This window comes from Osmerus eperlanus, chromosome 4 (genome assembly GCF_963692335.1).
Source record: "Osmerus eperlanus chromosome 4, fOsmEpe2.1, whole genome shotgun sequence".
Classification (NCBI taxonomy): Eukaryota; Metazoa; Chordata; class Actinopteri; order Osmeriformes; family Osmeridae; genus Osmerus; species Osmerus eperlanus.
This window is the reverse complement of record NC_085021.1, coordinates 11,433,848-11,452,633: the sequence shown is the minus strand read 5'-3', so window position 1 is coordinate 11,452,633 and position 18,786 is coordinate 11,433,848. Positions and strand designations below refer to the sequence as shown.

Below are 18,786 nucleotides of genomic sequence, written 5' to 3'. Positions count from 1 at the left end.
TACCATATATGGTCACCAGAGGATGCTGTTGACCCAGTTATGAACTCCTCCAGGTCTGGAGACCCTGACAGTCAGTCTATCCAGACACAACGATTGCTTGTTACCGTGGCATATCGGTTGTTTGAATAAAAGTACAATAACATTATATTGTAGTATAACTTTCATTGTTTTGATGAAAATGAAAATGTATCCCTTGAACTAAATTGAATGGATTGTCGTTCCAAACTCCTAGACAGAGACATTTTACCCAGGGGTCCTGCTGTTTCAGAGAATCTGGAATACCTGTTAAAGAAGTCAACTTTTCAAATACAAAAAATGAATGTGAATACTAATCTGATAGTGTTGAGAATAAGTCACATTAGCTGGCACAATCTTTCAAAACTAAGCCTGGTCATTCTAAACTAATAGTGTTTTTTAGCACAAGTAGTTCAGTATTCACACCAGAACTAATAATCTCCTGAAATCTACTTTTGAGAATACACAGGCAGTGATGCAACAGAGATGAAACCGTTGGACAATGAAAGTTCAGAGGGTTCAAACAAGACCTCAAAGATGATGCAAATATGTACACAGGAAAAACTTGACTGGCCATTTGATAGTAACAGAGGAAACTCAAAACAGGAAATATCACAGGCTCATCAGTTTCAGCAGAGGTTCAGCAGATCATTTTACACAAATTGACATTACATTTTAACGAGGAAAATGGTTGTTGTTCACTATTCAAGGCAAACAAGATGCATTAAATACTGTCAATGCTCCAATGCAATGTCAAAATCCATTATTCACAGGCAAGAGTCTCAATACAAGTTAAGACTTCCCTGATTACATGGAACCAGGGAAAAGTCCCCAAAGCTGCTGATTTTTATCATAGGAAAATGGCTACATTTCTGGATGAGTGTCCCACTTTGGAAGGCAAGACAGATGTTTTCTGTGTATTGAAAGAGAAGTCTTCTCCAGTCCACAAGTGTCTCTAGTATGGATACTCAGGGACATACTGAAAGAGAGGTCTTCTCCAGTCCACAAGTGTCTCTAGTATGGATACTTAGGGACATTTACATTTAGTCATTTAGCAGACGCTCTTATCCAGAGCGACTTACAGTAAGTACAGGGACATTCCCCCGAGGCAAGTAGGGTGAAGTGCCTTGCTCAAGGACACAACGTCAGTTGGCATGACCGGGAATCAAACCGGCAACCTTCGGATTACTAGCCCGATTCCCTCACCGCTCAGCCACCTGACATACTGAAAGAGAAGTCTTCTCCAGTCCACAAGTGTCTCTAGTATGGATACTCAGGGACATACTGAAAGAGAAGTCTTGTGGACTGGAGAAGACTTCTCTTTCAGTATTCTCTTTCAGTATGTAAGACTTACATACTGAAAGAGAAGTCTTCTCCAGTCCACAAGTGTCTCTAGTATGGATACTCAGGGACATTTACATCTGGAAACTGACTTCAACTGCAGTGTTGTGGTAGTTTAAGACAAGTTAAAAGTGCATACAATGACTTAACCCTTGTGCTGCCTTCGGGTCACATGACCCAAAGGTTCATAACGAACCAACGTTGTGTTTACCCAATTTTACCCAATACAAAAACAAATAATTTTATTTTTATTTTAACCTTCACAATGTGGGGGGTCTGAGACAGCCCAACGGTTAAAAGAAAATGCTTCACTTTGTTTTTGTATGTGGTAAAGTTGTCGCAATACGATTGTGGGTCAGTGACTGATGGGTCAGAATGACCCGAAGATAACACAAGGGTTAATACATATTTTTATCGACTTAACAATGCTGAGAAAATAAAATTATAAATTTTAAAGCTTTGTAAGGAGTACATAATAATATTAGTCACTATGTGGTAATCATTTTGATAATCAAAGGCATGCCTGCCCATGCTGTGAATGTTTTATATTGTGATTTTATGTAAGTAACATCAGGGGTAGAGCTAACATGACGTTTGATTTCATAAAAGGAATTCAAAAACATACTGTCAATGAATCTTCAGGTATTGCAGACATTTATTACACACCTTATGGATACAAAAATGCACCAGAGACACTCCATATACAAATGCATATGTTTTTGCCCATATGACAGCATAATGTTCAACCACACTCAACAACACAAAACAAATTATAAAGGACAAATAATACCATACAATTGCAAATCAACACTGTTCAGTCTTTGTTTCAATAATGTTAGAAACTCAGGAATGATATGATGTTCGGGCAGGCAGGACAACCACGTGTGAAAACGGTTTAAGAAACGCGTCACTGGCTCACAGTCGAGGCTCTAAAATAGTAATAGAAAAAGAGTTGACTGACGACGGGGAAACGACGGGGAAATACAATTGACTTGAATTTCTTTATCCCTTGGATATCTTCAAGCACTGCTCACAGCCCCATCACAGAGGGAAAGACAGCATTACCTGTGAACCAACAGATCATTCAGATGACTGACGTTTGTGTTTACTGAGACTGCCATTAACATGAATGCAATCTAATGCAATGTTATCTTCGTACTTTTTGGGCTACCTTGACCATCTCCTGTGTCACAGTCCGGGACTTTCCAGTCAAGCTTGCGGCCTTTCTCGTACAGTCCCTTTAGCACCTTCCGTACTTCATCATTGCCGCCTCCACGACTTAGCTCCAGATACTTCCTGTAAAGCTGCAAGGCGGTGCGAGCATCCTCAATGCTGTCATGAGTCTCACCCTGGATGTTGAGGTCTAGAGACAAGGATCAGGATGCCTGTTATTAAATCATAAAACTACAAGCAGACCAGACGCCTGGGTCTCCTATCATATAATTATGTTTCTAACATGAAAATATTTACGTCAAAACCTATGTATTTAGTTACAGCAGGCTTATACTCAGAGAGGCGTAAGAAGGGACAACTCTTACCCAGAAAGTACCAGGCAAGGAAGCGCAGGGAGATCATCCTCTTCCGGGGCATATGGAAGAGGTAAACAGTGTCAACCACCTGGTCTTTCAGCACCTGCAACCAATATAAAAAAGGTTAGCTTTCACTGCTATCCAGTGAAAATACACCTGGTATTATAAATATAACATACCCACTGGTACTTTACCTGCTGTTAAGTCAGGGATATGTAAGAATATAAAGATTCCAATAGTCACACTTGCCAGTAAATTGATAACACGGAAGTCCTTCTGTAAGCCGTGCCCAACAAAGCGCACTCCGGTGTCAATGAGGAAGCGCAGCTTTAGGTATGTTGACTTTAGAGTGGTCAAGTGCTTGGAGGAAATCTTAGCATCCAGGTCCCCTGGTTTGATGCCTGAATACTGCGTCAGATAGTCCACCACCTGTACAAGCACAACAGACCAACGTGGATTACTTCTGACCCTACACCTTTATACTGTACAGTATCTCTGACAATGACAGAGAAAAAGGTCACCTGCTCCTGAGTGGAGATGTAGTCATCAATGAAGGGCACCCCCTCGTTAGGACCCTGGCCACGCACACATGTGATCCTAGCCACAGACATCTGACTGGGCTTGATGGTGGACTTTGTGCCATCGCTGCGCAGCTCTGCCTCCTCCTATAGGTCCACAAAGAATTACATGCTATAGGTCCGTAGAGAGGGTTTTGCGCAGTCGTTAAAAGTTGAGGTTTGTACTTCTTTGGTTGATTCATATTGCTGTCAACAAAATTAAGTTATCCATAAACTTTAAGGCCCAGTTTCCCAGACATGGATTAAGCCTAGTCCTTGACTAAAACCTTTTCACTCATCCTCAACACTAAATGGTTATAATCAGGGTAGGGTTGAGCATCAATACAAATTACAATACAAGATAAACGCAGTGTTGACTGTATCTAACGCCAGACTGACCTGGTTGAGTGTGACAAATTCAGCATCCAGCCCCACCAAGTCTCCAGCCTGGGGCATCTCACTGACCATTAGAGGGATGAAAGTAGCATGACTCTTCCTCTGTTTCCGTGCCAAAGAAGCCTCAGTGAGCAGCACACTGGCCTCTATAGGGTTCTTAACTGAAGAGGACAGCCACCAGGAACAGTTATCAGATACAGGGTATAATGAGGCATGGAGTTTTTACTTAAAGGGAGAGTCTAGGTCCTACTTCTATAGTAGTGTGTAACTTACTACGGAGGTCATATTTAGAGTGGTAGTTCCTCTTGGCATAGTAGAGGATGGCTGGCACTTTCCAGTTCACATCAAACTGAGCTGCTTCAGCCTAGAACACACATTTTTTCTTTGTTATTGTTCTGGTTGAAACCCTTAAAAAATATTTGTGTGGATGGACAGAGTTGTACCTTGTCAATCGGCTCAATCAGGAAGTCATTGAAGAGGTACCACTGTTGGTGTGTGACACCCTAACAGTGGAAAAAGTCCAAATACATATACACAGTCAAATACAAAGATATAATACATATAAATCAGTATTCAAACATTGTTCAATAAAAGCATTTATATCTGACAACACAGTTGGTCACATCTCCATGTGCCCTTAGGTACACAGACTAAGATCTGGTCTAATGTCAGTCTAATCAACTGACCTCTTTTCTCTGGTGGTAGGTCTCTCCTACTTTGATGTGTGCTACCAAGTTCCCTCCAGTGCGAGCATCCAGGACATGAGGCACGGTGACCACCAGGTCATAGAGAGACACCCCCTCAGCCTCCTCAGCAGAACTCAGCTGGAGGATGGAGACGTGTGCAGATATCAGGTCAAAATGTTTATCAAGTGTAGGCTTTGTCTATCAAGTGCAGGCTTTGTTTGGATCCTATTTCTCACCTCTTCAGCTTCCGGCCAACTGCTGACCTCCAGCCCTTGGCTCTTGCTGATGGACATCTTCAGGGTAAGGGGGATCCAGACATGCCGCAGGTCCTCCACTCTCGTGTCAAAGGTCAAACCCTCCACGTTACATAACTCTTCCCTTGTAGAAAAAAAGTCGTTAATAACAGTTTCCGTTTTAACTATTGAAAGGTAATACATTCTGTTTAAGGTAGGGCTTTTTAAGGAGCTGAAGTCCTCCTTACTCTAAGCACCACTCCGTGGGGATGGGAGGGGGAGGTTCCTTAAGCTTTGGGGGCTCATTTGCCTCTTTTTCTATGGCCTTATTGAAAGCATACTGTGGAGAGAACATTAGAAATAGACTGATTAACATGTAACCTATACCTTATGTATGACAAATCAACTAAAGAAGAAAAACATGATATTAACGGCAAATATTAGACGGTGTGTTCTCCTATTCTCACCTCTGCCTGAGCCTTCCAGAACTCCGCCTCCTTCACACTGTTCACCTCACAATTAATGACCAGTACATCTGGGAGACAGCGGATGTTACGGGTCTGCACCTAAAAGTGTGCACACAGGAACAAAACATAAGAACGGATTCACTGAGTCTTAGTGAGATTTATAAAACAAACTTTTGGGTTTGGAGATACCTACTGTGGGCTGATACTTCTCACAATTCTCACACCATGCCTGAGTGCTTTGCTCCAGACATATGCTCTTCTTCAGGATCTCAGCAAAATCATACTCCTTGATTGTCTTATCTGATAAGGAATCATGTATAGTATATGTCTGATTAACACACTGATAAACCTAAAACAAATTCTAGTGTAGCCCAGAGGTGGACCACTCACCGAGCGAACTCTGTTCAGGGTAGTGCATGGTGAAGAGCAGGGTCAGGGATGAGCGCACTGTCTCCTTGCCACAACGACAGAGGCTGCTGTTCTCAACCTCACAACCAAACAGCCGTCCAATCACAGACTCGCCCGAGGATCCCAGGGCACTGCAGTACACGCAGCTCAGTTAGCGGCAAGAGACTCTCAACACAAATGACCATAACGCCATTATATCTGACTGTTTGTTCGACAACCAGGCATAGGTTTGCCTGTATTCATGACTAACTCATCCATCGCTGAACGAACTGGTATTTAACTGCACTACTATGTATAAAACTCTGATCTTACCTGCTACTGGCCCCTCTGTATGCCTGTGGTCCCTCTTGTTCCTGGGTCTCCTGGTGGAGCTGGGTGAGGATAAAGCGGTTCCAGCTCTGAATGAGACGGCCCAGTCTGGCCTTCCCTGTCTGCTCGTCTGAGTCGGCCAGGATCAGGCCCAGGGCAGACGCCTCCGGGATGGTACGGAAGGCTCGCAGGAAGTTACTGGCCTGGAAGAAAGGGTGGAGGTTACCATGGGAATGGAAAAAGCTGGGAGTCAGGTGGCAGAGCGGTTAGGGAAGCGGGCTTGTAATCAGAAGGTTGCCAGTTCGATTCCCGGCCGTGCCAGATGACGTTGTGTCCTTGGGCAAGGCACTTCACCCTACTTGCCTCGGGGGAATGTCCCTGTACTTACTGTAAGTCGCTCTGGATAAGAGCGTCTGCTAAATGACTAAATGTAAATGTAAGAAGCTAGCTGGTTGAATCAGCAACAACACTACTCTTTTTTCATCTTACAATATTACTGAGTGGCGATGAGCTACCTGGCAGGGGTCTCCCCTCGACAGGTCCAGCATATGGAAGAGGAAGCCAAGCTCACATGCCAAACAGAACTCCTTCTGGCAGAGGTGATTCTGGACCAGGCAGCGGATTGGCTCCAGGAAATACAATACCTAACAGAGAGACAAGCAAAAGAGGAAACAACATTGAATTCAATAGTATCATCTTCAATAGTAACCCAAAGTAAACTAGAGAGGGTACAATTTCTGGGGAAATTGTAGGGTGTGCTTGCTTGCGTCAGTTGCACAGGGGTCCGTTTTTGGATGACATTTTTACAACTGATATTTCTGTATGAAATGCAAAATGCATACTTATTATTCATAAAGATTACATAGATTTAAAAGATTTTTTTTGCTGCTCATTTACAACTGAAAATACGAGTGAAGTGTAGAATGAAATAGATGTCTTCTCATATCCCCTGCAAGCGGCAGCCTCATCGTTGAATCAAAACGAATAAATTTGGCAGACCGGTGTAAAAATTGACCTAATCTCTATGACTTAAACGTCCTTTTAAGTTTTTCCCTTCTCGTGATATTTTAAGGCATTTAGCCTACTCATATTGCATTCATTCATGAATAAAGAACCCCCTTTGAAGATTATTCTACGACGTTACCAGCAGTAGAAGATGGAATCGCGATTCAAACAGTACCATCTGCTAACTGAAAATATGCCCCCAAAAACTTAAATAAGCTTGACATTTATTTAGTGGAAAATCGCTTTCATAAAAAGCTCACTGATAGCGATCATTGTCAGTAACAACGCCAAGTGCGATATAGCCCTGTGTGGAGAAGCTGCCCCGGTAAATTGTACAGTACAGTACACTACTGCTGTGTTCGTCTTGGTAGCGATTGCGTTGGTTGAATTTGATTTAACGTTCCGTTGTACGGTTTAGGCTGAAATTAATTATTTTCATGAACAGATTGACAAAGTTTAGGCTGTGGCAATGAAGTTAAGGTTAGTAGTTAGATAGACTTTTGATTTAAGTAAGTGCCGAACATGTTCTGTCGCCGTTTGACTTCCTACAGCTGTGTAGATGTTTTTGTAGTGTCTCGCGTAGGCTACAGCGTTGCAGTGAGCAACACTGGTTTGAAACCACAGGTAATGATAATTTCACCCACAAATCGTTTACTTGTAATGTAATGTCATAATAAATCCTACAACGAAAATGTATTTGTGAGGAATGTTTATTTTAACGATTGAAAACAGATGCATCATAGACCAATGTAGTATGTGTTGCCCGGCCAACAGAGGCTAATGTCATGATGCTAATACTTCAGTGACATAGTAGACTACTGTTTCCGAAAGTAGATGTATTTCCTTAATAAAATCAGCTTATATTGTACATTACACGTCACAATTGTGTGTCATATCACAAAGTAAAATTAGTAAATAGTTATCACCCTGGCCTCTTTGCTTGTGGCGTTTCTCCAGCTCCCTTGCAGTAAAGCAGTTAGCTTAGCTATCTCCCAGAAGTTAACGAGCTGCTAAACTAATGTTCTGCTAGAGGTAGTCACGCGAGTTTTCGTGACGTTAGTCGTGACGTAAGTAGCGTCATTGACTGTGGCTAGCAAGTTAGCCACCGTTAGCTTCACTTTTCGCCACAAAAACGTAATTTCCACTTAAACCATGCAACGGAACGTAAATCCCAATAGAAGCAACTCAATCGCTACCAAGACGAACCTTTTGACACCGCCGTTGTGTATGTAGTCCAAATATTGACTGAGTTTTAGGGGGGCAAAAAGAAATAATAATAATAATAATATATATGTGAGAGAACAAAGGTTGTGCTCTCGCCGAAGGCTTGAGCACACCCAATAATATATATGTGAGAGAACAAAGGTTGTGCTCTCGCCGAAGGCTTGAGCACACCCAATTAACAGCAATTTTCAACTCCTACCTGGATCATGCAGTTGCAGTATGCATTGGGAATGTGAGGCTCCAGGCCAGCAAACAAGGTCCTGTTGTAATGTTTAAAGTCAAAGTCCTCAAGCCCAAGTTTTGAGTATTTGATGGTTACCTGGTAGATACAAATGATAAAAGATGTATGCAATATTTTTTAATTACTGCATTGGTGAGTACAGGCTCATAATATGGTGGCAATGTAAATAAGATGATACAAACCTTCCTGAACTTCTTTGGTATCATGTAGAGGTGTGGCTCTTCATCACGGCCTATAGGCGATTCAGGAACCTGATTGTAATTATCATAGTCCAGTTCCACCTCTTTAATCTTATAAGGAACCTGAAAGAGCATGACAGAAACTGATTATTAGATTATTATGTCAATTGATCCCTGCATCTTCACCTATTGTTTAATGACATACCTGGTTTCTGGGCCGGGTGCGAGGATTGGCAGCATAACCAATGAAACCAACAGTTTTAATTGTACGCAGAATTTCTGGATCCACGGCAGGTGATCGTCTAAAAACAAAAAATGTGAGAACATTTTTGTAAACTCTAGATGTAAATGTGGCACAGGTTTGTAAGACTACAGTATAAATATACAGACAATATTAATCTGTGTGCAGGTTACCAGTGTTGAAGACAATGTGCTACCTTGGGCTAGGGGTGGCCAGAGTGGTAGGCCAGTCAGATAGCAATTGTTCTGAGCTGGTCAGGGGCATAGGAATGAGTGACAAGGGCAGCAAGTCATGGCTCCAGTCAAGCTGAGGTAAGGAGTCCACCAGGCATGGCAGGGCAAATTCAGTGTCCCTGGAGTAGCCATTGAAGGAAACCTCTGGGGCATCAGACCACAGGTGGACACCGCCCCCAGAATCCCCAAAGGCTAAGGCCTGCTTGCTTGACGACACGTCAAAGCTCATGAGCAACTGGCCCACAGTGTTGACGTGAAAAACATCAGCCAGGTTGGCTAGCCCAGTAGGCTCACAGAACTGGCACTGACCTGGTGAGGAAGATCAAAGAAAACCAATCATCTCTGATCAGGTGGACTTATTTAGTTTCTACAAATATCTTCTGTTATACCCATGTTAAGTTTAAGACATGAATGCTACTGTCAAAAGTACAGGAATCATGCAAAGCAAACTTTCCCAATCTGGTACCTGTCTGTGAGATGATGGCCAGGCGTGATGTGTATGTGGGGATGAAGCGAAGAAAGAGGGGATCCACATGAACCTGCAGTGGAGTCACAGCACGCATCATGCGGAGGTCATAGACCATTAGAAAACGATCACACGCCAGCCCATTCATCCCACGACTAGAGAACCCGCATGCAGCCAGGAGGTTGCCATGGACGTCAAAGTCTGACAGGCTACCAGAGAAGGCATCAAACTCTTGTTCCAGCTGGAAGGTGCGCACGTCACGAAGGGTAACCTGATTTTGCACAAAATAAAAGATAAGATACTTCATGACAGGCAATGAGTTGTGTGAGGCAGGAATGTCACAGTAAATGTCAGATTTGATAGAAGTCTTTACCTTCCCGGATGTATGGCCACAGAAAAAGAAACGATTAGACTGGCGCATGATAGCCAGCCCGGGTTCCTCTACGGTGAACTAGAGGAAAATATTAGAGTCGATGAAAGCACTTCAAGACTGGTAAATATCTGAATGAAAAAAACAATATGCTTGTCATGAACTACAAAGGATATCCAGTATCTCACCCTCTGAGTCTCTTGCACGGTATTTAGGTCAACTTCGAGAACATAGTTTTGCAGTCCACCCATGATCAATGTGTTGTTATCAGTCATGAGCAAATCGTGCATATCAGCTCCCTCCTCCATTCTAAAACACAAAAAAGTATATTATGAGATTAAAACAATTTTACTGATATGATACGGATACAAAATATGTATACATGTAGAGACTGGTGCAGTAATCCTCTGAAGGTATGACAACAGTTATTAGTATTTGCATCAGATCAGAACAGCAGCATTAAACCTTGTATGTTACTCACGGGTAGTCAAACATGACAAGGCCGCCTCGGGTTAGGCACTTGAGGTTCCCCTTGGAAAGGAACAGCACCCCTGTCTCCATGCTCTGAATGTGTCGTATGTCATCAGTTGAGTGCACTTGGATAGAAGAGTAGCGACCCATGGTGGAACCAAAAAAGGAGCTAGCATGTCCCTATGAAGAAGTAGGGAGAAGTAGAAATGTTGGTGTCACGAGCTGCTGGATTTCAAATTGTTTATTGCAAGGTCCCAAACGATATTCCATCCTTATCATCTTACCCTGTGGTTTCCCATCCAAAGCAGCTCCTCTTGCAGGTCGAAATGAGTAGCAGTGACGGGAATACCCACATCTGCAGCCACACTGTGCAGCTCAGAGAACATGCCTTCTAGCATATGTACAGACTCAGTTCCTGTCACTGCAAGTCCATCTGAATCGAGCTCCACACCTTGCAGTAAACTGGGATTGAGTCGCGGATCCATGGATGGCTCCATACCCGGCTCCATGCTCCCATGCAGGGAAGACGTATATTCGCCCATCCCTGGATCAAGACCCTCAAAGTTCATAATGAGGACAATCAGCCTAAGCAAAAAAAATGGTTCAAGTTTTTAGCTCTGAACAGTCATTAGCTGACTTTGATTAGGATGGATTATGTTAATTGTACATAAAAGTATTTCAGTTTAGCTATGTAGCACTAGCTAAATTTGACATTATAAAACCGAAGCTAACTTGCTAGCTACTGTAGCTAGCTAACGCGTTAGCTAGTTAATTAGCTTGCTATGCTAGCTTGACCATAGCAGCTCGCTACTCAGAAAGCTGGCCTTCAATTGTTCCATTATCACTGAATTTTAAATTGTAAAATACAAAATAGCTATAATAATTGTCACAGGTGCTATGCGTACCCATCATCCAGTAATCAATGAAAGTTAGTTGATTTCAGTGGACCAATGATTTTGTTTTATCATCCCCTCATTCATAACAATAACAAAGTTCTTCCGGAGTAAAAGGGTACGTTCAAAAGAGCGCATTGTCAAGATATGGTGCAGAAGCAATAGATTTGGCATTGGGCTGTTCATTGCGCGGCAATGTCTTTTCAGTCCGCACTTTTTTAGTAATTTCATTTTTATAAGATAGTTGTTTTGGACAATTTGTAATTTATGATTGTATTGTCTATCAGCCTATCTTAAGATGTCCATGCGTCAATAACAACTTGCACTAACAGGTGTAGGTAGCCTAATCAATTAGGCTATGTAAAATAAAGAAGAGGAATTTTCCAGTCTACTACTAAATAGGAACACAGACATTCCCGTTACGACAAAGTACAATGGGTTTTCATAAGAATAGGGTAGGCCTATGTAATAACTTGGCTAGTTGGGGCATTTGCCTGTTTACTTCACTTACAGATAGTCTGTATCGTTGACAGATTTTCTGAAGAAGATACATAGACAAGACGCACATGGAAAGTTTACATATCGTAATCTGACTCTCATCATATGGAAGATTTCTCTCTGACTAAAACCTAATTTCACTTCCTCACTTACTTCCTTAAGGACACGTGCGACAAAGTCACCAACTTTGAACTTTTTAATGAGAAATTTGGATTGAGCTATCAACAAATTTATCGCATTTAGTTATGAAATATATAATCAATTGATATTTTTGTCGTTTTAGTTTTAAAACATGTTTGAAGTTTAATTTAGGAACGGGGATGATGACTGTAAAAATACGATAAGGGCACCTCACGTTAGGCTATGCATGAAACCTTTGTTAAATTCGCCTATGATCAAAGCAGGAAGGCTGAATAACACTAGACCTATAGCCTATTGGTTTATGGGAATTTTTATAAAGGAAAAGAGACATGGAACAGGGATAATTTGATCCAAGTTGTGTTTATGCAGGAATCTTAGTCAGGGCAGTTAGCCTATACCTACACCTGTGGCTCAAATATGAAAGTTATTCAATATAGCCTATCGCGTTTAGCCTATAAATAGGCTATTTGTTATTGTACCGTTGGTTGAGCTTTTTCTTGCACCTACTGATTCTACCTACTGTAAACTACTGTCAGGTTAGGATACTTTTTGTGCACCCTGTCGTTATTGTCGTTAATGCACGACTCGGGCAATACAGAGCCACAAGTCAAAAAGTGTTTTGCCATTTTTGTGTAGATGAACGTTTAAAATAAATTTTGGTCCATAGGCTCATCCAGAGGCTAAATTTGAGCTGTCAAAACAAATTAAGCAATTTAGGCTAGGGTTCGATTGTTGATCAAATAAATTAATAAAGTGTTTACTGTGGACAAGTCGGTGTCAAATAGCCTACGTTATTACTAAAGCGAAACTACCCTTTTGTTATTAGCGGATTCATTCACTTGAAGGATGCCCCGGGCCCGGGAAAGTCCTCGCATATGAGTCATTCTTGGGACTCCCTTAGCATAGGCTAGCTGTGGATGTGGGGTAGCTGCCAATAAAGGTAGATCCAATAAAGGTAGAGGAAACGCGAAATCAGGCACAGATAACTTGCAATCATGTACATGCAGTTTAAAACAACAGTTGTTCTTTTTGGGTTTTTCATAGGTGCATTTAGCGTTCCAATATTGAGACCTAGTCAAGAGTCAGAAGTCGTTTGGAAAAACGTTAAAAAAAATGCCACCAGTCTAAATGAAATCGCAAAAATTCTTTCAAGCAAGTCTATGGTAAGTCAGTAGGCTAATAATGGTCAAAAATATGCTTCATGTCTTTTGTGAAATCTTGTGCGCTTGTTTGTTTGGAATAATCAGTGTCTGTTCATGCTCTGCAGGTTCATGTGGAAAGAAATGTGATAAGTGAGCTTGCGCTGGTGGATACCAAAGACCAGTGTGATCCTGAAAGTCTAGGATCTAATACACAAGTAAGCTTTTGCCTGCTTAAAATGCATTCTTGATCATAACTAATTAAACATTAGGAAATCAATCAGTCGGGAATATTTGACACTATCCTAAATGTCTAATAGGCTACTTTGTTTCTTTCTCTACTTCAGCCTTGCCTCAAGAAGATACTTGCTGTCCTAAAGAATTACTCCCGCATATTTAGAGCACTTTGTCAGTGCAAAGATGATGACTTTTCAGTGGCTGCAAAGAACGTTAGCAGCGCAGTGAATGATCTAATATACCAGTTAGAGGTAAGAAATGCGCTTAAGTTGCGTTCAGCCTGTCTCTTATTGCAGCCTATTAATTTATCACAGAGATATAATGTAATTTCGAGATACAATGTCCCATTTGTAGATATGAAATAACTGATGCAACTATAATTTTGTAGGTGCCCCACCCTGTGAATCAACAAAGTCCTGTTGGTGAATGCTCCAATGACAGGTGGAAACGGTCAGAGTTGTACGAATTCAGCATAAACAGGCTGTATTCCTTCTCTATCCTCGTTGCACGAGTCTTTTCCCTTGGTAATCCAGCACAGCACAAAGGCCCTGGAACTGGAAGATGTATATAGATGTAGCCTATCTATAGATACGAACCATCAAAGACTGGTTCTGCTGTTTCAGTATTAGTTTGGCCTAACAATGAATGTCTACATTTGTGGTCAAATTATTTACAAAACAAATCATAGAAATAATTATCCTAGGCTATAGGCTATGTTATTTATTACAATGTATGAAATATATTTTAGACATAGGCTATGTTTAATCGTATTCCAGTAATGTCTTTACGTGTTTGTTATTTATCACTCCATATTTATTGATCTATTTATTTAAATTATATATCTGATTACCTATGTATTTCTTTATTTGATATTTATATAAACAAAATGCATTTAAGTTTTGTGTATTTTCTGGCACTTGACAATTAAACAAGACGTTTGGCATTAAGAAAGACTTATAGGCTAGTTTCCAATCGATTTATTTGAATGAATCATGTGAAGGCTAGAACTGATGGGGACTGCACTGTTTTGAAAACCGCAGGGTTGAGTGGTTCGGTTATATAAAAGACAATATTTAGTACTCAAAGGGGACCCCAATCACTACCCAATTGAGAGAAGTCTGACAGAATGCAGACACCCAAGATATTTTTGCAGCTGATAGCCTAATAGACGAGGAACTTAAGTCATCATTGAGAAACCATAGGCCATTCATTGTTAATTCATTGTTACCGGATTTTCCAAGTTTTAGCGGCACAGGAAGGGAAGCTGTGCTTTCCACAAAACATTCCTGTAATGGATTGAGAGAGCTTGCTGAATGTTTGTTATACACATGGCAAAAATGCCAAAAAAATATGTCATTATTGGTAGCAAAAAGTTTGGACAAGGCAGAATTGATCGTTTTAGTAGATTACGGCATATACATCTTTTGAGGAAATTAGATAAATAAGTTCCTCAATAACGAACTTATAACGAACAATATTCAAAACATATTTTTGTAAAGACAATATTTACATACATCGTTTGTCTCTTACAAGTAAAATAATTGTTACGAAAAAGTCAAATAGTAAAATGATATCTATCAAACCGAATCTTAAAGCGTGTCATAGTGCAAGGAAGGTGCTAAAATCATGTGTCAAACGTTTCACAGCCAATCCAAAAAGACAGGGGCGGGATTAAAAGTATGAGGGATTTCCGGGTCTTAATAGAAGGTGAGTCCTTTGCCATTGATACATTTTTTACCCACACTGTTTTCTTCAAATCACCACCTAGATATTTATAATTAAAACAATGGAAAAATAACCGTAGACAGATTTAAAATGGCAATCTTAGTTTTTAAATAATAAACAGCTTTCGACTCAGGCAGCAACGGGACGTTAGCGTGTTGAGCTAGGCTACGTTAGCTAACTATAGCTAGTTAGGTAGCTAATAGTCGATTTAAACTGCTTGGGGTAGGCTTGGGCCTATGAAAGTGTAGTGTGAGTGATGTGAGTAGACGCTCTTGTTGCAAATAAACACCGGGAATACAAAAGGAAGTAAACAAGTAAACATCAAAGGAAGTAAACACAACTACGATTCATAATTAAATTCCAGGTCATTGGCCGAAGTTCGTTTTGAATCACCTCTGTCTCGACTCAACTTACTATGCAGACATTCAAATGCAATATTTGACAGATTACCTCACTTTTGGTGAAGTGATTATGTAGGCAGATTACCTCACTAGTGGTGGTAGAAGGAAGTGTGTAAACCAATCCGTTGTACTTCCTGCCTGTTGTCATGTCACAATTAGCTGCAGGCTTATTTTTTCTCTAATTCTAGTTCCTATTTCTAAAGAATCTGATTTAGTTGACTGTCCAAATCAACATAAGAAATGTTGATTTATGGCTGTTATTACAAACTTGCTGGAAGGTGGTTTCACAATATTGCTTATGCCACAATTATCCTGTGTTGTCATGTCATAGTGTATTTGTGGATGTGTCTGTATAGCTATCAGTGTCAGTGCTTTGGGGAAATTTTAAGTGCATATGCTGCATTTTATAGTGGATTATATATGTTTTCCTTCAGGATGAATGTGGGTGTGGCTCACAGCGAGGTGAACCCCAACACACGGGTTATGAACAGTAGAGGGATCTGGCTGGCCTATCTGCTGCTGATCACAGTGCTTCACATTGTCCTCCTCAGCATCCCTTTCTTAACCGTACCCCTTGTCTGGACCCTTACAAATGTTATCCATAATCTGGTAAACCGAAATAGTTTTTCCAAACTAAAGTTTTAATCTTTTAAACTCACTGCCACTGTTCTGTGTTCATGTCATGAGTGATCTGCCCTTCACAGGTGATGTACTTGTTCTTGCACACTGTGAAGGGAACTCCCTTTGAGACGCCAGACCAAGGCAAAGCTCGTCTCCTCACACACTGGGAACAAATGGACTATGGAATCCAGTTCACATCTTCTCGCAAATTCCTCACCATCTCACCTATTGTGCTGTAAGTGTGTGTGTGTCTCCCAAAAGGACCTACTGTACAGTGCCATACTAATCATCTTTAGGATTGCAGTGCAATAGATTTCCTTGCCATATTGAATAACTAAATTGTATTGAATTCAAATTTACACTTAGTTCTTCTTATCCATGTTATACTGTTTGAGGGTTTTACTGGTTTTGGTCTTGTGTAGGTCATGATCTGCATTGTCTTGAAAGTTTGAGTCTGGGGCAGGTTCTCTGATCTTGATCCTTTCTTTCTCCAGGTATATTTTGGCCAGTTTCTACACCAAGTACGACCCCACACATTTCCTGATCAACACAGGGTCCCTCCTCAGTGTCCTCCTTCCTAAACTCCCCCAGTTCCATGGTGTACGTATATTTGGGATTAACAAGTACTGATATGACTGATTGTGTTTGGATGATTGGTTCTATGAACTACTCATTACCGGTCCAGTGGCAGGAGGAGAGTTTCGGTTTGACCTGTATGAAGGAAGTACAAGTGATATTTAGTTGCACAGTTTGCTGCCACTGTGGCCTAAAGCAAATGCAACAAAATGCACTGCTTATTGAGGTATGTTTGTGATTAGGATGTGCAAAAAGTGCCTCTGATTTATTTCATTGTTTCTTTGACATTCCTTCTGTAAATGTGTTCAGTCTACTTTTGGTTATATTACATGTATTCAGTTTTGTTTTCTAACACAAGTAAAATGTGAATTGCATCTCTTAAACAGTCAGTGTCTTGAAATTATATTACCCCAGGAGATAATGGCAGCCTAGCCTATCTTTTTTGTGTTGCCTTTAACATTTTCAGTTGTGTGGTGACCAAAATCTTAATAAGGATTCTAATTATTCGTGCATTTAAAAGATTATCATTGTGCTCAGTAAATGTGCCTTTGTATCTGATGTTTGTTTGTTTTAATGTTCACTGGTATTATTGAATATCTGGTCAAGACTTGTATGAATGGTAAACCTGATATTTGAGTTTCTTCAAAAAACACAAAATCTGCAGATCTAGACATCATTTGGAAGGTGTATTCCATGCAACATTCTGAGAAGTCGCTGAGGTAAAAATCTTTGTAACAGGAGGGGGGGGGGGGGTGTCTTGATTTTACAGATGGGGGGAACCAACTGGGGAGGGGCTCAGAGTGATGAACAACAGCTCAATTTTTCCTTTATCCCATTGCATGGAAGCATGGACATTCTCAGATTGCCGGTGTGGGTTGGGCTGTGGACTCTGGGGAACTCCAAGCACTTTACATGTGTGGGGGGGTATCCCAGTCTTTGTGACGTGCTGTTAGGCGTGAGGGATTCCCCCACACCAACTGTGCTTTGGTCATGTTTGCATTGCAGCGATGAAGTGTCTTCCTACAGAGGCATGTTTGCATTCTTTCAGGGAAGTAGTGCAGAGGAAATGAAGTCCACTAGGTAAATTTGATTATGTTCTAAAACATAACAATCTGTGTACCTGGGAAGCACATTCAAATGACCTAATTTCTCATATCAGCTGACAGATAAATGCTGCGATCTGGGATCGCCTCCACTGTGTATGGAATGCAAACAGTATTTGCATGGGATTCACTGGGAGAGAAATAAACAAAGAGAAGGTCCGTGATACTTGCCTGCAAAGCCTAGCAGAGCTAAAATATGTGATTAATTGTTTTATTGGTAAATCAGTTGGACTCACCTAGTCAGCTAACCCCAACTATGAAATTCTAGGGACCACCTTTTCAATGGATTACATGTATCAATAGGCTTAGGATGTTCAGGCACCATCATTGCAGTTAGTTATTTTGGGTTATATGCAAAGCAAACTACCCCATCTTGTCACAATTATCACAACAAAATTCATATGGTATTTCAGTGAATGGTATTTAAAAAAATGAGGACCAAAGGGAATGCTAGCAGAACATAATTATGTATTGCTTTCAGGTGTTCAAGCTACTTGGACATCTCAAAAGCAGTCAAGAGGCCATTCAGGTTTCCCCCCAATTATAAGTGGGTATTCTGAAAATGCATGCACATTGACCACTACAAAACTTCTGATTTGAAATGCCTGACACCTGCACTTTATCGTTACACTTCAAAATCTCTTGTGCAATTGAGCCCCCTGCTGTTTGTAGAGTACATTCATTGGTACTACTGACTAATATCAATTAGTGGTACAAATGTAGTATCATTATTAGTTTTCCCCAAGTGAGGTCTTAAACTATTGACACACATTAAAACATTCATTATCTCAACATTAATAATTTACATTTAAGGCAGGTATAAAATCTTACAACACAAACGTGATGTTGTCAAGTCTATTTCAAAATTGCAATGTGACTAAAATGAAAGTGAAAATAAAACAACGTATGCCAAAAAATAAAAGCCATTACTGATAAAAAATAAAATCTACTTGAATGACATGCAATCGTGAACATTTTGAATACCAGTAAATCCCTGTCTGTAACAAATGGCCATTTTTGTTGTATGCATCTTGTTTTATATAAAGAAAAATGCAAGCCTAATAACTAATGAGACAATTTA

The 18,786-nt window shown here is 40.7% G+C and overlaps 2 protein-coding genes across 7 annotated transcripts; one reads left to right on the top strand and one right to left on the bottom strand.

The window, feature by feature from the left end:
* Positions 1 to 1,989: 1,989 nt before the first annotated feature.
* pan2 (poly(A) specific ribonuclease subunit PAN2) lies at positions 1,990 to 15,512 on the bottom strand. 5 transcript variants are annotated; one of them, XM_062458983.1, is made up of 26 exons: positions 15,491 to 15,512; positions 10,656 to 10,956; positions 10,382 to 10,551; positions 10,089 to 10,209; positions 9,904 to 9,981; positions 9,531 to 9,801; positions 9,028 to 9,373; positions 8,796 to 8,892; positions 8,594 to 8,713; positions 8,370 to 8,489; positions 6,457 to 6,585; positions 5,945 to 6,144; positions 5,615 to 5,763; positions 5,418 to 5,524; positions 5,225 to 5,323; positions 5,006 to 5,097; positions 4,761 to 4,902; positions 4,525 to 4,662; positions 4,282 to 4,341; positions 4,112 to 4,202; positions 3,842 to 3,999; positions 3,407 to 3,550; positions 3,135 to 3,314; positions 2,895 to 2,988; positions 2,516 to 2,719; positions 1,990 to 2,421 (listed from the first exon to the last, which is right to left on the bottom strand). In XM_062458983.1, the coding sequence occupies exons 2-26, from the start codon at positions 10,938 to 10,940 to the stop codon at positions 2,387 to 2,389; spliced, it is 3,630 nt and encodes a 1,209-aa protein (XP_062314967.1). In that variant the 5' UTR covers positions 10,941 to 10,956; positions 15,491 to 15,512; the 3' UTR covers positions 1,990 to 2,386. The 5 variants fall into 5 exon arrangements, with proteins under 5 accessions (XP_062314967.1, XP_062314966.1, XP_062314969.1 ...); XM_062458982.1 differs by lacking the exon at positions 15,491 to 15,512 and adding an exon at positions 11,277 to 11,405; XM_062458985.1 differs by lacking the exon at positions 15,491 to 15,512 and adding an exon at positions 11,277 to 11,405 and having other exon boundaries at positions 2,528 to 2,719.
* ormdl2 (ORMDL sphingolipid biosynthesis regulator 2) lies at positions 14,913 to 17,160 on the top strand. Of its 2 annotated transcripts, XM_062458988.1 has the most exons (4): positions 14,913 to 14,986; positions 15,840 to 16,014; positions 16,110 to 16,261; positions 16,521 to 17,160. In XM_062458988.1, exons 2-4 carry the CDS (start codon positions 15,841 to 15,843, stop codon positions 16,654 to 16,656), a joined length of 462 nt encoding a protein of 153 aa, XP_062314972.1. In that variant the 5' UTR covers positions 14,913 to 14,986; position 15,840; the 3' UTR covers positions 16,657 to 17,160. The 2 variants fall into 2 exon arrangements, with proteins under 2 accessions (XP_062314972.1, XP_062314973.1); XM_062458989.1 differs by lacking the exons at positions 14,913 to 14,986; positions 16,521 to 17,160 and adding an exon at positions 15,016 to 15,381 and having other exon boundaries at positions 16,110 to 16,265.
* Positions 17,161 to 18,786: the final 1,626 nt, after the last annotated feature.